Source organism: Ictidomys tridecemlineatus, chromosome 1 (assembly GCF_052094955.1).
Source record: "Ictidomys tridecemlineatus isolate mIctTri1 chromosome 1, mIctTri1.hap1, whole genome shotgun sequence".
In the NCBI taxonomy this organism is placed as follows: Eukaryota; Metazoa; Chordata; class Mammalia; order Rodentia; family Sciuridae; genus Ictidomys; species Ictidomys tridecemlineatus.
In genome coordinates, this window is record NC_135477.1 from 257,022,237 (window position 1) to 257,039,318 (window position 17,082).

Below are 17,082 nucleotides of genomic sequence, written 5' to 3' on the forward strand. Positions count from 1 at the left end.
GAAATAATGAAGTTCTAAAGAAAGTGCTGTAGGCTGAATTGTATATCCTCTCCACCTTGGACTCCCCAGCTTCAGAGCAGTGAGCACTTAGAAGGGCCTGTTCTGTGGTCTGCTGCTACGACAGCCGCATGGACGAGGACAGACCGTCCTGGCAATGCTGTGCGGAGCATCTTCGAGCCTGAGGCAAAAAGAAGATCGCCTGTCCCTGAATTCATGTTCTCGTGTTATTTTTAATGGTTCAGTTTTCCCAGGACTTTAAAGGCATTGAAAAAGTATAAGTTTGTTCCATTAAAGTCAGGAAAGTAAAATGATAATTAGTTTTCTTAGTAAGGGATTAAGGGATTTAAAATTCCAACAATGTTACATTTAAAAACCTCCGTTTTACATTTTCCTCTGTAATTTTTCAGTCCTTTAGACATGAAGAGTATTCGCCAGTTTTCAGTACTTCAAACCTTTAACCACCACCAGGCCCAGGATGCACTGTTTTCCTTCTGCCTCGGGCTCCAAGCTGGCTGGGATGGGCTGCTCAGAATATAAGGGGAAGATCTCTCTAAGCTTTCTGGTATCGCTTGCTTCCTTCGCCTCTTCCACTTAGTAGCAGAGCAATGCCTACCCATAAACATGACACTGAAAACCACCACCTGAAGAGGAGAACAGGTGGAACATGTGTTGTCCCGTTCCCTTGGAAAAGCAGGAGAGTTCCAACTTGAGGCAGAACTTCCACCTCCTGTTCTTTGCCCAGGACTGTTAGGAGGGAAGTCAGACCCGTCAGCTGCTGGAGGAGCGGCTCTGCTCTGACACCTGGCCTCTGGCTCCTCCCACACCAGGTGAGTGTGGGAAGAGAGGATAGGCAAGTGGGGCTGGGCTGCTCCCTCTACCTGTCTTCAGAAAGCTGAGTTCTGGTAAGCTCTATTGCTCTGTGCTGCATCCAGCAGAGGGCAGGCTGCACAGAAAACCTGTGCTGAGAGTCAGGCAGAAGATCCACTGTCCTGAGGGGAAAGAGGGGACTTCCTTATGGACCCCTTGTCTACATGCAAATACAACGTGAAGATGATCTCCTAGGATCCCCAGTGGAGTGCAGATACCCGATTTTGCCCAAACCATCTTTTCAACCAAATTCCTATGTGACCAACTGGGTTTTAACTGCACAGCTTAAACAAAAGGACCATCCTTACTGAGCGTCCTTGAGATAAACAGTTTTCCTCTTCACTGCATCGCATATCTGTTATATAAGAGATATATGGTATATCTGTTCTCATCAGCTACTGATTGGCTTTTCTTATGTTCCTTTACTGGAGTCCTAGGACAGACCCTCAGACCCTGTGAAGCCTCCAGAATTCTCTTTTTCATTGGATGGCTTAGATTGCTTAGGTTGTATACTCAGTGGTCTCTCCGTCTCTGTGCCTCCAGGATGATCTGTGCACAGAGCCGAGGCTGGCATGCACAGGCGGTGACGGACGCGTCTGTACCTGGGCGTGCTCCTGGCTGGGCACGGCGCTCAGACCCGTGGCTGCCATGTAGGTGCTGCCGATGGTCTTGATTTTTTCAACACCGCTGAATTTTGGCTTGGACAGCAGCTGCAAATGATGAGAGTCATTCAGTTACTTAGATGGACATGGACCCAAAGCCAAGCCCTTCTCAAACACGAGTGCACAGCAAAGCGAACAAGGTTTGTCCAACCACCGTCACCACCTTGACCTGGGGCTTTGCTGGGGGAGATCCACAAGGGCATGGCCTTGGGAGGAACAGAGCACAGGGAGTTGCTACCCATGAACCTGAATGACCTTGGCTAGAGAAGGAACCAGGGTAAGATATGAGGCAAGTGAAAATGGCCTCAACTTTCCTGACTCAATGTTTGAAAAGTATTACATGAAATTCTGATTCAGTGAGGGAAGTCTTCCCTGCAGGGTCAGGATGATATGTGACCAATGGTCAGTGCTGAGGATTGGACTTTGGCCTCAGTCGGAAAGAACAGAGATCTAGAAAGGCTCCTCCATCAGCCCTAATATTTCTGATCCAAGTGCTGGTTGCCTGCTTCCCAGGTGACTTCTCCCCATTCCATGACTTCAAGGTTTGGGATGGGATGACTGAAAGTTAAGAGCTAGAGGCTTCCCAGACAGAAGCTGTAGGGCAGAGGGAGGATGGGTGGAAACTCTGGAAGGTTCTGTATCTGCTCCAGAGGGGCAGGGCTCAAATGAATGGCACCAACTAAAGACCAGAGCCCTTTCTTGCTCCCTCCTCAGTACTCCTGATTTCAGAGAAGGTTCTTTTAGGGTTACATGTCAAAGAATGTAAGCCAGGGAGCAAATCCCTGGATTGCATATCCACATTCCCACTGTCACTTGCTCTCAGCACAAGCTATATTCCTGAGGGGCAGCTGAAGCAAGCTTGCACGACCTCTTTTTACTAGGCACTAGGGATAATGGTAGAAATCTTTGGTTGTCATAACTTCTCCATGAATATTCAGGAAACCTCATATTGAGGACGGCAGTAGGAGAAAACACACAGGACTCAAAGACAGTCAGAACTAGGTTCGTCGTAATGCACCAATTAAAAAAATGTAAAAAGAACAAAAAAGAACCAGGTGGATTTGAAAACCATTGTGTTATATAATCTCATCTCTGTATTTCAAAATTCTATGAATTAAACTGAACATATGCTCATGGATGTCACTGTCCCTCTAGTTTGCATGATAATGATAAGAGTAGTGTAGTTGCAATACCCTTAAAACGGGAGACACGTTTGTCCTTCTCGGAAAATAGAACACATTATTCTCTATGTAGACAGAATATTGAAAGTTGAAAAATGACACCTATTTCAAATTCTAAAATGTATACTTTGTCCTTTCTAAAATGTGATGCATTATCCCACCCACATCTTGCTTTGTCAATAATAAAGCATGTCATTCATACCTAGCTCAAGTTGATGTCTGACAAAGACCTTGAAGTGTGCACAGACATGCCAACAATCTACTATAATAAATAGATTCATTATATTTTAACATACAAAAGGGTGGGGAAATATTTTCCCTGAAGGTCAAGACTTGGTAGAAAATTTACTAGTGTGCAGGATACAGATTTTGGTAGCTGTCTCTAGCAATCATCATCAGCTTCACAAATAAAATGTTCCTGTCTCTCCCAAATTATTGCTTCAATACAGCACATGTCTTAGCTCCAACCATCAGAAGTTAAGCCAGAGGACATGTCTTTAGGTATGTTACTATACTGAGTTCACCGAAGTGCACTGGAATCTTGACATGGGGGACTGGGCCCTGCCCTTGAGGGGTAACCCCCAGACCTACATCATCAAAGTCCGCGATGATCTCGTTCAGGAGCCGAAGGCATTCTAAGCCCTCCTTGTTCACATCTGACTCCGTGTAGAATTCTTTGAAATCCGGAATGGAGGCGAACATGACGCAGACACAGTCGTACGACTGGTGGTACAAGTCCTGCCGGGGAGAAGAAGAAGAGCTGAGCTCTAGGAAACCATCAAAGATCCCAGAGGCCAGGGCTGGCTAGGTGAGGATTCATGAAGAAATCACCTGGGGGAGCACTCCCGGGGCCCCCCCTCCAGCCCCTGGCCGGCTCCACCTCGCCCCACGGAGGTGAGGCTTCGAATGAGCAGATGCAGAGACAGACCCACTCCCACCAGCTAGCAGGAGGTGGCCCCAGTCAGATCTCTGTCATCTCTATGTCTCTGATCACAAGCAGCCACGGAGTCAGGCCCAGGAAAGTGTTCTTCAGACAACCCAAGGAAAACAGAGTCAATTCCAAGATGACTGTGCTGTCCCCAAGTAACGTGTTTAGTGATGCTCTTTGGATGGGAGTTTTTATTTATTTATTTATTTACTTAAAATTTTCCTCTTTATTGCCTCCTGGAAAGAGCAGATAAAACTCACCAAGCAATTTTTTAGTTATACCAGTGCGACTCAGGCCACTTTTTCTAGTTGTATGTTATCCTTGTGAATTTATTTTTTTGTAATTTTTTAATATTTATTTTTAGTTATAGTTGGTCACAATATCTTTATTTTTATTTATTTTTATGTGATGCTGAGGTCTGAACCCAGGGCCTCGAACGTGACAGGTGAGCACTCTACCACTGAGCCACAACCCCAGCCCCTATCCGTGTGATTTTAAAGAGAGAGAGAGATGCACAGCTCTTCAACCACAGGCAGAAACAGAGCTGCAACATGGTGTCAACACCACCCAAGGTGTTGCCATAACTTGCCAACACCCAGTGAGAGCTTCAGACTCAGAGGGTTTCAGAAAGGAAGGGCTGTCAGTGGGCTTGGAGCTGAGCAGGCACGGAAGATCTGCCTCCCCCTGGCACGGGCTCACGAGGGCATGGGCAGAACAGCCCGTACCACCAGGGTCAGGGTCACAGTGAAGCACAGAAAGCTCCTGCTCTGCCCGGAACATTCCAAGGGCTCTGTGAAGCAAGATGGCTGACCTTGGGGTGGAGGGAACCAGTGGGGAGCTGTGCTTCCTGTGTGTGCCAGTGCGGCAAGGGAACCCACACTCCATGGGTACGACTTGTGACGCTGCTACAGGACACCCATGTGAATCCCTGGGCAGGGAGTGGGCACTTAAATAGCACTACAGCTTTGAGGCTTGGTGGCCTCTCCGGGGACTGTCTTCCCCAGGAGGTCTCCTAGTGAACACACCAGGGCCATGGCAATCCTCAGGGCAGCCTCAGGGGAATATGTGACTCCGTGCCCACCAGCCTGTGAGGGCTCCGCGAGGACAGCAGAGCCCAGTTTTCCTTTCTATCCACACTCAGTACCGGCTCATTGTGCAGACCTGCGTGTTCTCCTCTGCAAAGTCATTTTGTGAATCTCCATTTCCCTGGAAGACAACCCAAGACAACTGGGCTCCATCATGCTGACTACAGCCAGGGAGTCGGGGCAACCCCAGGAGCCTGTTTTAGTTTGAAATGTCCATTTTATAAAACTAGTGTAAACTTCAGTAAACCCTGCTCTTAACTAGAGGGGTATATTTAGCAAGCCAGGACACATTCTCTTGACCCTGCTTTTCACCACTGTCAGTTGACATTGACCAGAGCAAGCCTCAGAGGGACAAAGATGACAAACACAAGCACAGTAAGAGCCAGCACTTACTGAGAGCCCCACAGGAGAGCACGGGGCCGCCCCGATCACTCTGGAGGCACTAGCTCTCCTTGACTGAGTCCCACGAGTCTTGTGCTGTCATTCTTACCCAGATAGGAAAACTGAGGCTCAGAAAGGCTGACTGTGCGTGCAGTCCTCCCTTGTACAATCTACATTTATATGTTATCCTGAGTCTCCCAGATGACTATGGCTATTCTACCTGGATTTGGGGGTAGCATGGAGCCCCCATCACTTGCAAGTCTTATGCCTTTATCTTTCTCTCTTCTCCTTGAGTTTTGAAGGTGTCTGGGGTGGGAACAAGATGAAATGCAGGACTGAGTTGATTGGCAGTTTGGATCTGACACGTCCTCTCATTCTATAGCTCTTAACAGGAATGCATGGGGGAATCATCCATGGGTCTTCCAAGAAGGCAGACACATTGGCCTCCCACTGTTCAACAGAACCTCATCCCCTGGGGCGATCCCTGGTCCCCTGGTCCTGAGACTCGGGGATTCCACAGGACTGTAAGTACTTGAAAACAAGGGGACTTTTATGCTTTCTGAATTCTCTGGAGCCGACAAAACTTGCAGGGAATGGAGCTACACTCTTAATTCACCAGGGTCTCCCTCAGGCCTTTGGATTGGGCATGGGACTAGAGAGGACCGTGTGCTAAATGGTGGATGACCTGAGTTCCTCATACATCCAGAGATCTGGGGGTTGGGCTAAGACAGGTGGGCAACCCTTGAGGAGGTTTTGAAATCCAGGGTCTGGAATGGGTGGCCCTTGTCAGCAGATAGCCACTGGAAAGTATCATTGAGCTTTGGAATTGAAAGTGAGTTTGATGCCTTCTCAATACTGGAGGCCCAAGATGGCTATAGTTAGGCTCCCAGTGGACTGTTTTTAGTATGAAGTCAAGGTCATGGACACCCTGATTCAGCTTAGGTACTCAGGGTCATTAACCCCTGAACATGTGCCCACTTACGTAACCTGTTGGCATTGGGCTTTCTTTGTCTGGCCGGCATATAAAATAGGTCTCTGGAAAGACTCAGGTGAGCTAGCTGGGGGCTGCTGCTGCCCTTGAATAAAGCATGTCTATTATCCCAACTGTGCCTCACGTCTTCTTTCACCTGCCAGATCCCAAATCTATTTCCCAGGGGTGAGCCTTCACCTGACAAATATGCATCCACATACTCACAATCCACCGAACAAGCTCAGCAAGAGGTCACCTCAAAGCAAGTGTTTCTATGCTCACTGTCCTTTCTGGTTATTGAGTGTGGCTAGTTCTTCTCTTATCCAGGATGAAAACCTGCGGCAATCGTAAGGCTCTTCTTGCTACTCTGGGTGACGCAAGGTCCTCTCATCCACACTTAAGCATCGAGTCCAATGAGCAGTCAGAGCTGGACCTGGTTCAGCGTGAGGCCTTTGCCCTTCCTCAGGCTGGGCTGGCGCGGGATGGGAAGGGCTGCAGTTGGCTTCTATTCCCTCTGCCTGGTTCTTCTAGTTCCCTATCTTGCATATCAGTTTTTACAAACTCTTCATGGTAGTGATAGGGAAGAAAGATGTAACTGGTTCTGGGGCTGTAGCTCAGCTGTAGAGCGCTTGCCTGGAGTACGATGGCATGACTGACGGATGAGGCAGGACGGCTCTCCACTGACTGCATCTCCCTGCGCACCCTGGCTTTCCTCCTGGTGGCTGATGGATTGTTAGCTCCCTGCTGCTTCCCCGCCCACCCCCGTCCCTGGACGCTGCACCCTCACGCTGTGAGGGAGGTCATATCTGCTCCTCCTGCTTGTGGTCACTCTCAGCCTCGGCTCTTGGGCTATTTTTCTGGCTTCTCTGGTTGAGGTCTGCTCAGCCTTCCAAGTAGCTTTATAAAACAGGATCTGAGAAACCCCGTGACAATTCTCTTTCTCTTCTTTGATCCCTGAGCAACATTCAGTATTCTTTGCCCCTCGAATCCTGGCAGCCCAGTGACAGTCCTAACCACAGCTCCCAGTTCTGTGGGCCCAGAGCCACGCTCAGCCTCTGCCCCTGGCGTTTTTAGGTATCAGTACAGTCCATCAGAGCTTCCTAGGACCACTCAGAGACACAGTCATGGGCACGTCCTAGACGGAGAGGTTCTCGTCCATTCTCTAGTCCAGAGGTGAAGAAAGTCCCCTCTGTCCCTTACGGTGGGTCTCATTCCCACGACATTCTGTCCTCCAACCCTCTTCCAACTCCTAATCTCCTGCCACATGTTGAAGGGTCCACAACTACAGCTGGCTTCCAAGCATGGCATCTGTAAGTCCTGCACCGCCCCGTGTTTAGCACTTCCTTTGGACACGAAAGCAACTGTCCCTTTGTATCACAGGCTGAAATTCATATTAATACTGTCACACACACACACACCCTGGACTTGTCCCCTTGATCCTTGATGGTCTGCCATGACAGGTAGGAAACACCAGGTCTGAGGATGCAGACGTAAACAACACCTCCTAGAGACTAGAGTCTGGTTGGAGAGACAGCAAACATGGAGACATAACAACAAACTGCACGAAGTGCTGCTCAAAGCCCGGCAGAGATGGCCGGGGCTTCTCTGCAGGCTGGAGGGAGCCTGCTATGTTCCAGGAAATGTTTGGGACCTCATTAATTCCTGGATTTCCCAGCCTCCCAGTGGTGCAGTGCTCCCTCTTACGGATCCAGGCTGCATAATGTGGGCTCCAACACTGGGACCTTTCCCATTGGTCTGTGCAGGGACTACTTAGTACCCTGTGTCCCCGACTGTCAACTTGTACCTAGACAGTTAGAAAATACAACAGCATCTCCTGAAAGCCAAGTGCAATCTGGCCAGTCCCTTCCATGCATACAGAACACCGTTAGGGGTTGAACTGGGGGTCCTGAGGCCCTTGTGGTTATCAGAGGAGGGAGCGCTGTTTGCATGTGGGGTTTATCCCCAAATGTCTGCAGTGGCCTCTTCTTTTGATCAAATCTTGGCATTCTCAGAAGGAGGCTGTCTGGCTCAAAATGATTCATGATTCCCCACCACCGGGATTCAGCAGAGGGTCACTTTGGTGACAAAATGCAGCCTTCTTAAGAAGCTATGGGAACATTGTTGGCCTAAGTGCAGAGGATCCAGCAGATCACCTAAAGCAGTGGGGGCTCCCGGCACGGCCTGGCTCCCAGCACGGCCTGGCTCCCAGCCTGAATGGGGGCATGTGGGCTGGACCTGCCCAGGAAAGTGATAGCTGACAGAGAATCTTCAGTAAGTTACAAGTGCAACTGCCCCAGGGGAAAGAGGAGGAGGAGGCTGCAAAGCTAAGCTCAGGCCCAAGCGGTCGGCTCTCCGCATACGCAGTCCCAGCAGAGGCTTAGTAAACAGCATTTCATCCAAATAGAAGCTTTGTGGACTCGGTGGTTACAGTGATTGAATCATTCTTGACTCCCTGTTTCTGAAGGGAAATTAATTTCTTTTGTACATATATGCAGTGGGTAGGGGAATAAAGGACAGCCTAGAGGGTTCTTTGTGACCATAGGTCATGACATATGGCATGCTATTGTTCCTAGGATTGTTCCGGAAAACGATGGAGTGAAGGATGCCCAAGAACCTGCCCCTGATTCAAAAGGTGATCATCAACGATGGACTGTGCCTCAGAGGGATATGGACACCGCCTCCCTGGGGTCCCCCAGAGCCCTGACTCCTGGGTTCTGCCCCCAGAGGCTGTTCCGGCTCAGGGCAGGTATTACACCAGGAGTCAGCTGCACCCATCAAGTGGGAAATGGATAGCTCATCTGAGGGAGGGAAACAAAACATGACACCAAGTCTGGTTGTTCTTCATTTGATTTGGCTGTTGTTTTTCTGTGGTTTTGTTTTGTTTTGTTGTTTATTGGCCAAAGTCTTGTTTTCCTGGATTTTTTCCAAAAGACTCACAGGAAAGCATCTCGAGGAGCTCACTGGAAGTGGGCCCGTGTGGTGGGTGTCCCCTGGCTGAAAGGCTGGTGCCCATGAACCCCTCATTCTCTGCATCCAGAGGCAGTGAACCCTCCACTGCCACCCAGCGGGACCCAGGGAGGCAGAGGCCGCCCGGAGTGCTTTGTCTCCAGTGTCACACGGAAAAGGATGACATTGGGTTTTGTTCTCCACTTTACTCAGGCCCTGAAAAGGTGGGGAAGGAAGTTTCCCCGAAAGCTTTTGATAAATCCCCAGGCACAGAGATTCTCCAAGTTTTGCAAGAGCTTGAGGCATTTGTTTAAAAGGTAGCAAAGTTTGAAGGTTGGTTACACGCCAGCACAGCTCGAAAAGTCTTAGGTGAATTATTGCTTCTAAAGTTAGTAGCACTAACCTCTGAGAGACTGGAGCTGAGGCTCAACAGCTAAGAGGTGCTGGGCCTGGGCAGAAGCATTGCTCTCGGTCACCAGAAAGGGCCCAGCAGGTGGAGGGAGGCTCCCACTGGACCCAGGAGCTGGCAGTTTTTACAGGAACTGGGGACCCTGCACTTGGAGAACTGCTGCTGTTGGCATGGGCCACTCTGCCCTGCCCCGCTAGAGTCTGCAGGAAGTGACGCCGCTCCAGGGGTCATAGGTCCATCACAACTAGAGCTTCTGCTTGGACCATCTTAGGCAGAGAGCTGAGCAGGGAGCGCCGGCTTGGTGCTAACATTGTGGAGGGGCAGAACCTCAAAGACAGCTAGACTCTTAAAAAACACAGGCCCCAGGGTTAGAAGTGAAGAAAATGGGTTCTTCTATCTAGGGACAATGTCTCACTAGGGCAGGAAGTCTGATGCCGTCCACAGGAGGCAGGAGCAGGAGTTTGCTATGGTTTATGTGCTCAGACGCGTCTCTTCGTGATCTTGTTGTTTGTTTTCATAAAGAAACACAGCCCCCTCCCTGACTGAGACTCACTGTGGAACTCTCAGACCTTCAGCAACCTTTAGCTAAGGATCCTCCTTGTTCAACCCCCGTTTGCCTTCAGTCTTTCCCCACAGGGACGCAGCTCAAGCATCTCCCCTCCTTCCCTGTTTGATCTCTGGTGGTTGGAGAGCACAATCTGCCCAGGAGGCAGGCGAGCTGTGTCTCCAAGCAGTCCGCTCAGGAATGCTGTGACTTTGTCTGAAGAGGCTTTTAATTGTTTAGTCCTTGTGTTTGACAGTGGCCACTTGAGCGGCTGCCTCCCCCAATATTTACCCTGACCATCAAAAGTGAAAATTAGCAGGAAAATACAGGATATTACAGCCTAACTTGGGTTAAGTGGGGCCAGCCTCTGCCAGGATTTGGAATCTGCATTAGACGACAACACAGAGAACCTTGCAACCTGCGAGTTGCGCAGTGGAACAGTGGCTCTGGAGTGTCTCTCTGGTGTACTGTCCCAGCTTTGGGAATCAGCACCTGTTGTTCCACCCTCCTGAGCAGCCCACAGTGTCACGTGGCCATTATGAGACATGGAGCCATTTGTGCCACGGTGGGGAGGCTGCATGGTTGTGCTCCTAAGCATTTCCCTGGAGGGTTTGGGCTGGCCATGGTCAGGAGCACATCTGGGGATTTTGTCCCCTAGGGAAGGAACGGCCAGCCACCTTCAAGAGCCACCACTTGGAGCGCAGTAGACAGACACTGGCCATCATGAGGAGATGATCTCAGAGCTTAAAGGTGGGTTCCTGAGCACACACGGGCAGGTGGCTGTGGCAAGGCCCCCAGGACCTGCTTTACTTGAGGAGGGAGGAAACAAAGCACAGAGCTGTTTTCATCTAAATGAGCTGATTTCCACTTTGTTCCCGAAGAGGTCCCAATTGCCTATGTGCAGTGAGGCAGCAGCAAGAGCAGGACTCAGCCCAGGCCTCTGGCTCTCAGCTCAGGACTCATGTTCGGTGGGGCCAGCCTGAGTGGGGAGGGCCACAGGAGATGCTGTGTGCCCTTTTGATACTTCAAATGGCGGCACTGATTAGGAGACTCGGAGAGGAGTGTCCACCCTCCCTCAGAGAACCTGAGGGTCATGCGGAGGGAAGGTGCTCCCTGCTCTGGGTCTCACCAGTGTGGACATGGGCCCTGTGCTCTGCTCTGTGAAGTGCCACCTCCCCTGCACCCAGCACTGTGCAAACACACTGCACTCTACCCTACAACTCTGCCAGGGAAGGCATATTTCTTCTCCCTTTACAAATGGGGAAACTGAGGCTCTGACCTCAGAAGAAACTGTCTCAAGGTCACAAGAACAGACAGAGTTGGGGCTAAGGTGTGAGCCCATGGCGTATAGCTGTACGCTTTTCTCTTCTTCCTCAACTGGGCTTTCTGGGTTATTTCTAAAGCGCAACCTTAGAATAAGCCAAGCAAACAGACAAGACAGTCCAGCCCAGGGACACCATGTGGGAGGGCCAGACCTGTGGTTGGGCTTCAGCACTACCTCTTCCTGTCTGCCCCAGGGCTCCTCCAAGTCTTCACTAGGTGCTTTCCTCGTGCCAGGGGGAGAGTAGCCCCTAACTGCCTGGAATCTTCTCCCCATCCCTCTCCCTCCTTGACTCCATCTCCTGGCTAGTTTAGATTCAGAAGTCCCTTGCTCAGAGTGGCCATCCTGGACCCTGACCTTTGCACTCCTAGTGTCCTTGGACATAATAGGTTCCGTACACAGGAGGAACCCAGGAGGGTGGCTGCTTCTGACCTGTTTGTCTCTACATCCAGGGCAATGCCAGCTGGGCCACAGGGCAGCATGGCTGAACTTAAAACTGAATCGACAACAGATATTTGGCTCCTATATTGCTAATGACAACAGTGATTTTGTTTCCTGTGATGAACAGGCAAATAGGCTGCTGGTATACCTCCTGAGTGTAGAAATTACCAGGGGAGGAAATCGTTAAGGGCACAGCCTGGAAGGCTCCCATGCCCTGCACGCTGTCAGGGAGACGAGAGAGCTGGCCTGCAGCCCCTCACCCACCTGCACCGCATTCCCAATTTCCACTACACCTGCATGCCATAGGGAAGTGCTGTCCCACACCATGCTGCTTTGTATTCTGGTATCGTCTGGGTCGAGCTCATCTACTATTAGCTCATTTGTCAATGGGTTCCCTCTGCTACCCTCCCTGTCCACTCCTGGACCTCAGTGGCGATCTCCTAAGTGCAGTGATGGCTCCGAGTCTCTGCAGCCCTAAGCTCAGGGATGTGCACTCAGCCCTTGCTCCTGTGCATGCTTTCAAAGGAAGTCCGTCTGCAGAGCTGTGTCTTGCTCTTGTAACTGGTGATCTCTGCAATCCCACGATGTTTCATTTCATAAACCTTTTCAGCATTTTAATGACAGCCTGGTCTTTTCAGCTCGAGCTAACTATCCATTCCTGTAATGTTCCATAAAATTCCCATTTCCATCCATTCATATGGACAGACGCAAGACTTTGTTCTTGTGTCAATAACTGCTAAATGCAGTGGGTTTCACAAATTATCTCATTATCTCTGAAATTCTAAGTTCCTTAAAAGGCTCTTGGGGAAGCTAGGAGCAAGGCACCCTGAGCCTGCAGGCTGCATGGCTGATTAAGGACTCTTGGTTGGGCTCCGTCATGGCTGGTGAGGAAGGAGTCTCCCACACCAGGAGAGGGAAGTAGCCACTTTGGGAGGCATATTTAGAACGACAGCACCTCAGAATGCACATCTAGAACTTTACATAAAACCTTGCATAATGAATCAACCCCTTGCTCAGACACTGGGTGATTCTAATGCCCTATTCTCAGCTGATGTCTCTTGACCCATCAGCATGCTCTTGAAAGTGACAGTTCCAGGCCAGCTGTGCACATGTGGACCCAAGTTCCTCCTGCCCTGCCCCAGCCCAACCCCACGTGCTGACCTCGTTCTTGAGGCTCCGGGCCAGGAAGTGCTCGGCCACGTGTGCGGGAAGCACGTTCTCCAGCAGCACGCGGTTCAGGTTCTCCATGGTCTCGATCTCCTCCCGCTCTTTTTTGAACTTGTTCTTCCATAAGAAGTCTAACCTACAGTAATATTCATTCTGTTACAAGAGGACACAGAGGTAAAGAAACAATAGGCATCGTGTCCTGCCAGAGAGTGGAGGTTTTAAAGAGAAAACAAAAAGAACAAAACCAAACGGTAAAAAGAACCCCCAAGCAGAATTGTCACCCTCCCCACAAAGCCCTCAGTCCCCCAAAATATCCCTCAATCAGCCTCTCACACGGTTTTGCCAAAACGGGTGAAGTGACAAACAAGCTGCAGGAGCCAGGAATGAGCTATTTGGGTGGCTCATGGGTCAAAATGACAGTGAGGCTTCTCACATGGTTAAAGATGGCTTCAAGTGTGTGTGTGTGTGTGTGTGTGTGTGTGTGTGTGTGTATGTTTTGCATAGTAGAATATTAATGATGGAAAATGAAAGAGCCAAAGTAGAAAAAGTGTCTTGGTCAATATTTTGCATTAAAAAAAAAAAAGCTATTCCTTGGTAGCAGTTCTTCTTCAGTATTTGTGAACCAGTTTGCCCCTACATGAATTAAGTAATTGAGAGTTGATTGTAAAATATGGATTTTTCATTGAGGATTGCCTTGTACATAGGAGAATTCCATTATATGTGGACAAAAGCATGTGATGATACCATTTAATTAAGACAGTGCCCGCTAGTGAGAACATCTGTGTTCATGTTTTATAATGCACTAAAATATGATGTTTTTAAAAATTCAGTTATTATTATATTATAGAAATGGAGAAGCCTATTTACCAACAAGGGTGCTTTTGGTCTTGGCATCACTTTGTGCTTCCTGGGATTTAATAATTCACTATAATGAAAGAGCCTTGGCTGAGCCCGTCTGGCACAGGAGGGTTAGGGGAGAGGGTGTATTTCAGCACACACAGCAACTTAGTGACAGACAAATGCAAAGAAGAGCCACATGCAGTGTTTTGTTAGTTCTGTTGGTTTGGTCAATTAGAACAATGACAGTATAAAATATAACAAAACACACGCACACACACACACACACACATGCACACACATACACGCACACACTCATGCACAAATGGGAGTTTTTGAAAATCTGCCTTTTGGAACCTGAAATCATCAGCCGTGTTGTGTGTGATGTACCCAAACACATTCCTCCTCCTCCTCTGGTGTGGCATTTATTTTACCTCATATAGAAAGACATTTTCAAAATAGACTACAAGCCAGATATTTTGAAGGTTTGCTTACATTCAAGGTTTTATGCAAATGCCAAGTTCACCACCCACTGTCCTAACAGAGCCCATGCTATGCACTCACCAGAAAGGCCCTCTGACCTGGAGGACAGACTATTTACTTGGATTTGGGCGGGTAAAGCAGTGATGTGGTTGGTTTTAAACTGAAGCAACAGAGTTGATATGGGGGGGGGATTGAGAAGACAGAGAGCACATCCAAATCAGGACCCAAGGCTAGAGCAGAAACAGAAGCCACCCGCAGAAAGCCCATTCAGGCAGCAACCCGCTACAAATTAGAGAGTGTTTTAATTAGTTTTCTCTTACTGTAACAAAAGGCTCATGAACCACAACAAGATGTTACTCAGGTTTTGCAAGAGGCTGCTACCACGGCATAGGCAAGGCCTCTGTTGGTATCCTACTAGAAAGAGATCAGTATTTTGGCACCAGCTTCACTGGGCAAAAGTGATGTTTTTCCCTCATCTTTCTCCTTTTTTTTTTCTTTAATTGGTTTTATTTTTTAAATACATGACAGCGGAATGCATCACAATTCTTATTACACATGTAGAACAATTTTTCATACCTCTGTTTCCCTCATCTTTCTGCCTATTTTAGAGGGTGGTACTGCAGACTTTGTATGAGAGATGTGCGGTGTTCTCTTTAACGTTACTTAGGTACCTGGAGCAGTAGATATAGCCAGGTACTAATTTGCTCAGAAAGCAAGCTCATCTCTGTCATTTCAAAAAAGATGGTCACTGGGTAGGATGACCCTTGGGACAAGTGACGATGCAGAAAATTTGGAAATGTCCACACTAGCATTTAGTAAACCTATCAGGAAACACTCAGGGCCATGGATGCTCTGGATATGCTGAGCCCTATTTCCAACGTGGGGCAGTCATTTGTAACATGCGAGTGATTTGGGACATGTGTACAGAGGCTCTGCGTCATAGACATCAAAGTTCTAGCCCAGGGGACCCGGGACCTTAATGACTCACTTCAGGGTGTGGACGAAGGTCCGCCTCCTGGCCCACCTTGGCTGTTCCATAGTGCCACGCACAGACAGGTGACAGGTAACCAGCTATGGCCCAGTGACTATGAAGAGTGAGTCACCTTTTAGGGAGCCACAGCTTCCTAGGCCCTTGGAGGGTCTCAGTACTTATTGCTACAGTAATGGCACCAACACAATCAATATCCAACCACAGCCCTGAATACGTTTGATCGCATTAGACCAGTTGAAGAGTAGGTCCTCTCGTCAGCCATTGGCCTCAAGCACCCCGGTGTGGCATGGAATGTCGGGAGTCTCCATGACTAAATACAATAGGAGCACTTAATTTGACTCTGGGTTCTTAACGTCCTGTGGTGAAGTGATCCTAGTGATGGTTCTGCAGGAGGGACCGGGACAAAACATGACCAGTGGGACACGGAGGAAGGGTGGCCCCACCAGCGGACGGTGGCTCCTGAGGAATGGTCACCGAGGGGTTGCTCTGCAAGGAGCCTACTCATCACCATCTAATGCAGGGTTTTCTAAGGAAGGACGTGTCTGTGCTATGAGCAAGAGCAGCAAGTTGATCGGTAGTGAGAAACAAGCCAGCCAACGAGAAACCGGGAAAGTAATGAGAGATACAGCCTGGAGCAGCCTGTCCACCACAAGCCTGGAGCAGCCTGTCCACCACAAGCCCTGGGAAGCAGAAAGAGGACATGCTGAAGGCAAAGCGAGGGTGGACCGAGGGGCTGGGGTGGGAAGGAGGGGGTCTTCCACGGCTTTGCAGGCCAGGACAGCTCAGCGCAGTGTTAGCTCCTAGGGAAAGACACAGGTCACACTGATTGGGTGGGTAGGTCGTTTCCAGATGTGGGGATGAGGGGGACAGGTGCAGGCCCTGCCCATCTGCGCAATGCCTAACAGCTTCTGGGCAGGGGAACCGGAAGCCAGATCCGAACTCACAGGTCTTAGGGGGCCTCTCAGTTGACATGACTGTTTAATAATGCACACAGTTCAGTCAGCATCCCCTCTTAATTGGTTATTGCCAAATGGCATTGGCCCTGCCCATATCACAGGACTCAGAGCAGATACTGGCAGAGGACAGCTGCCTGACTTCAGTGAGTCCTGTCGTCTGATTGGCCTGGTACATAGGAAGAAGAAGAGTATTTCTTAAAATTCTGCATCTTCAGCCTCTCCTAGGAGAACAGAAGAAGGTGGAGGGCCCAAGGGAGGAGGAGCAGTTTCATCCACATCACCAAATAAAAATTTCTAACAGAGAACCGTATTTCCAGGAGTGGTTGCGAATGGCAGCAGAAGCATCCCATCCCCTCCAAACAGAAGAAGCACCGATCCATCCTGACGTACACACGGAAGCCCAGCCAAGGGCGTTTCCCAAACACAATCAGCTGTTTGGAATCCATGAGGGATGCTTTTGGGGCTTATGCACATACAAAATTTATTTTTGGATTTCGCAGGAAATCAGTTGATTCATATTCCTGGCATTTACAATGTTTACCTCTTGTGGGAAAAGGGACTTTCCCTGCCGTCTGTATCTAGCCCACACCTTGTGCTACCCACTTTTCTCCTGTGTGATGATTCTGTTTTTTTAAGAATTTGTATGCACACCAGCGGAGCATGATGAACCTGCACTCAGAGGTGTTCTATAAGGAGCAGACTCCTTACCTGTCTACCCAGAACGAGCAGCGTGATGAAGAAGATAGAGAGAGACACGGAGCCCATGGTCTTCAGGTCCTTCCAAATGCCTGGTCTAGTAAGAAAAGCAAACAAACAGCCGACAGACAGACGTCAACAAAACAACATACACACAGGGCTTAGAATCCAAGCGCCAACAAACCTTAGAATCCCCGGGGCATGTCTGGAATCCACC

At 49.2% G+C, this 17,082-nt stretch overlaps 1 protein-coding gene across 2 annotated transcripts in view; it reads right to left on the reverse strand.

Annotated features, from left to right (window-relative positions):
- Nucleotides 1-17,082, reverse strand: part of Adcy2 (adenylate cyclase 2) — a 377,335-nt gene that overhangs the window by 22,580 nt on the left and 337,673 nt on the right. The window contains exons 19-22 of one of the 2 annotated variants that reach the window (XR_013424510.1): nucleotides 16,878-16,962; nucleotides 12,897-13,038; nucleotides 3,302-3,448; nucleotides 1,470-1,577 (exon numbers count right to left, since the gene is read on the reverse strand). Coding sequence is in view for 1 of the 2 variants with exons in the window: in XM_040273154.2 (XP_040129088.2) it covers nucleotides 1,470-1,577; nucleotides 3,302-3,448; nucleotides 12,897-13,055; nucleotides 16,878-16,962 (499 nt within the window). In the remaining variant the exon portion in view is untranslated. Of the gene's footprint in view, nucleotides 1-1,469; nucleotides 1,578-3,301; nucleotides 3,449-12,896; nucleotides 13,056-16,877; nucleotides 16,963-17,082 lie in introns of both variants that reach the window. The other variant, XM_040273154.2, reaches the window with a different exon arrangement.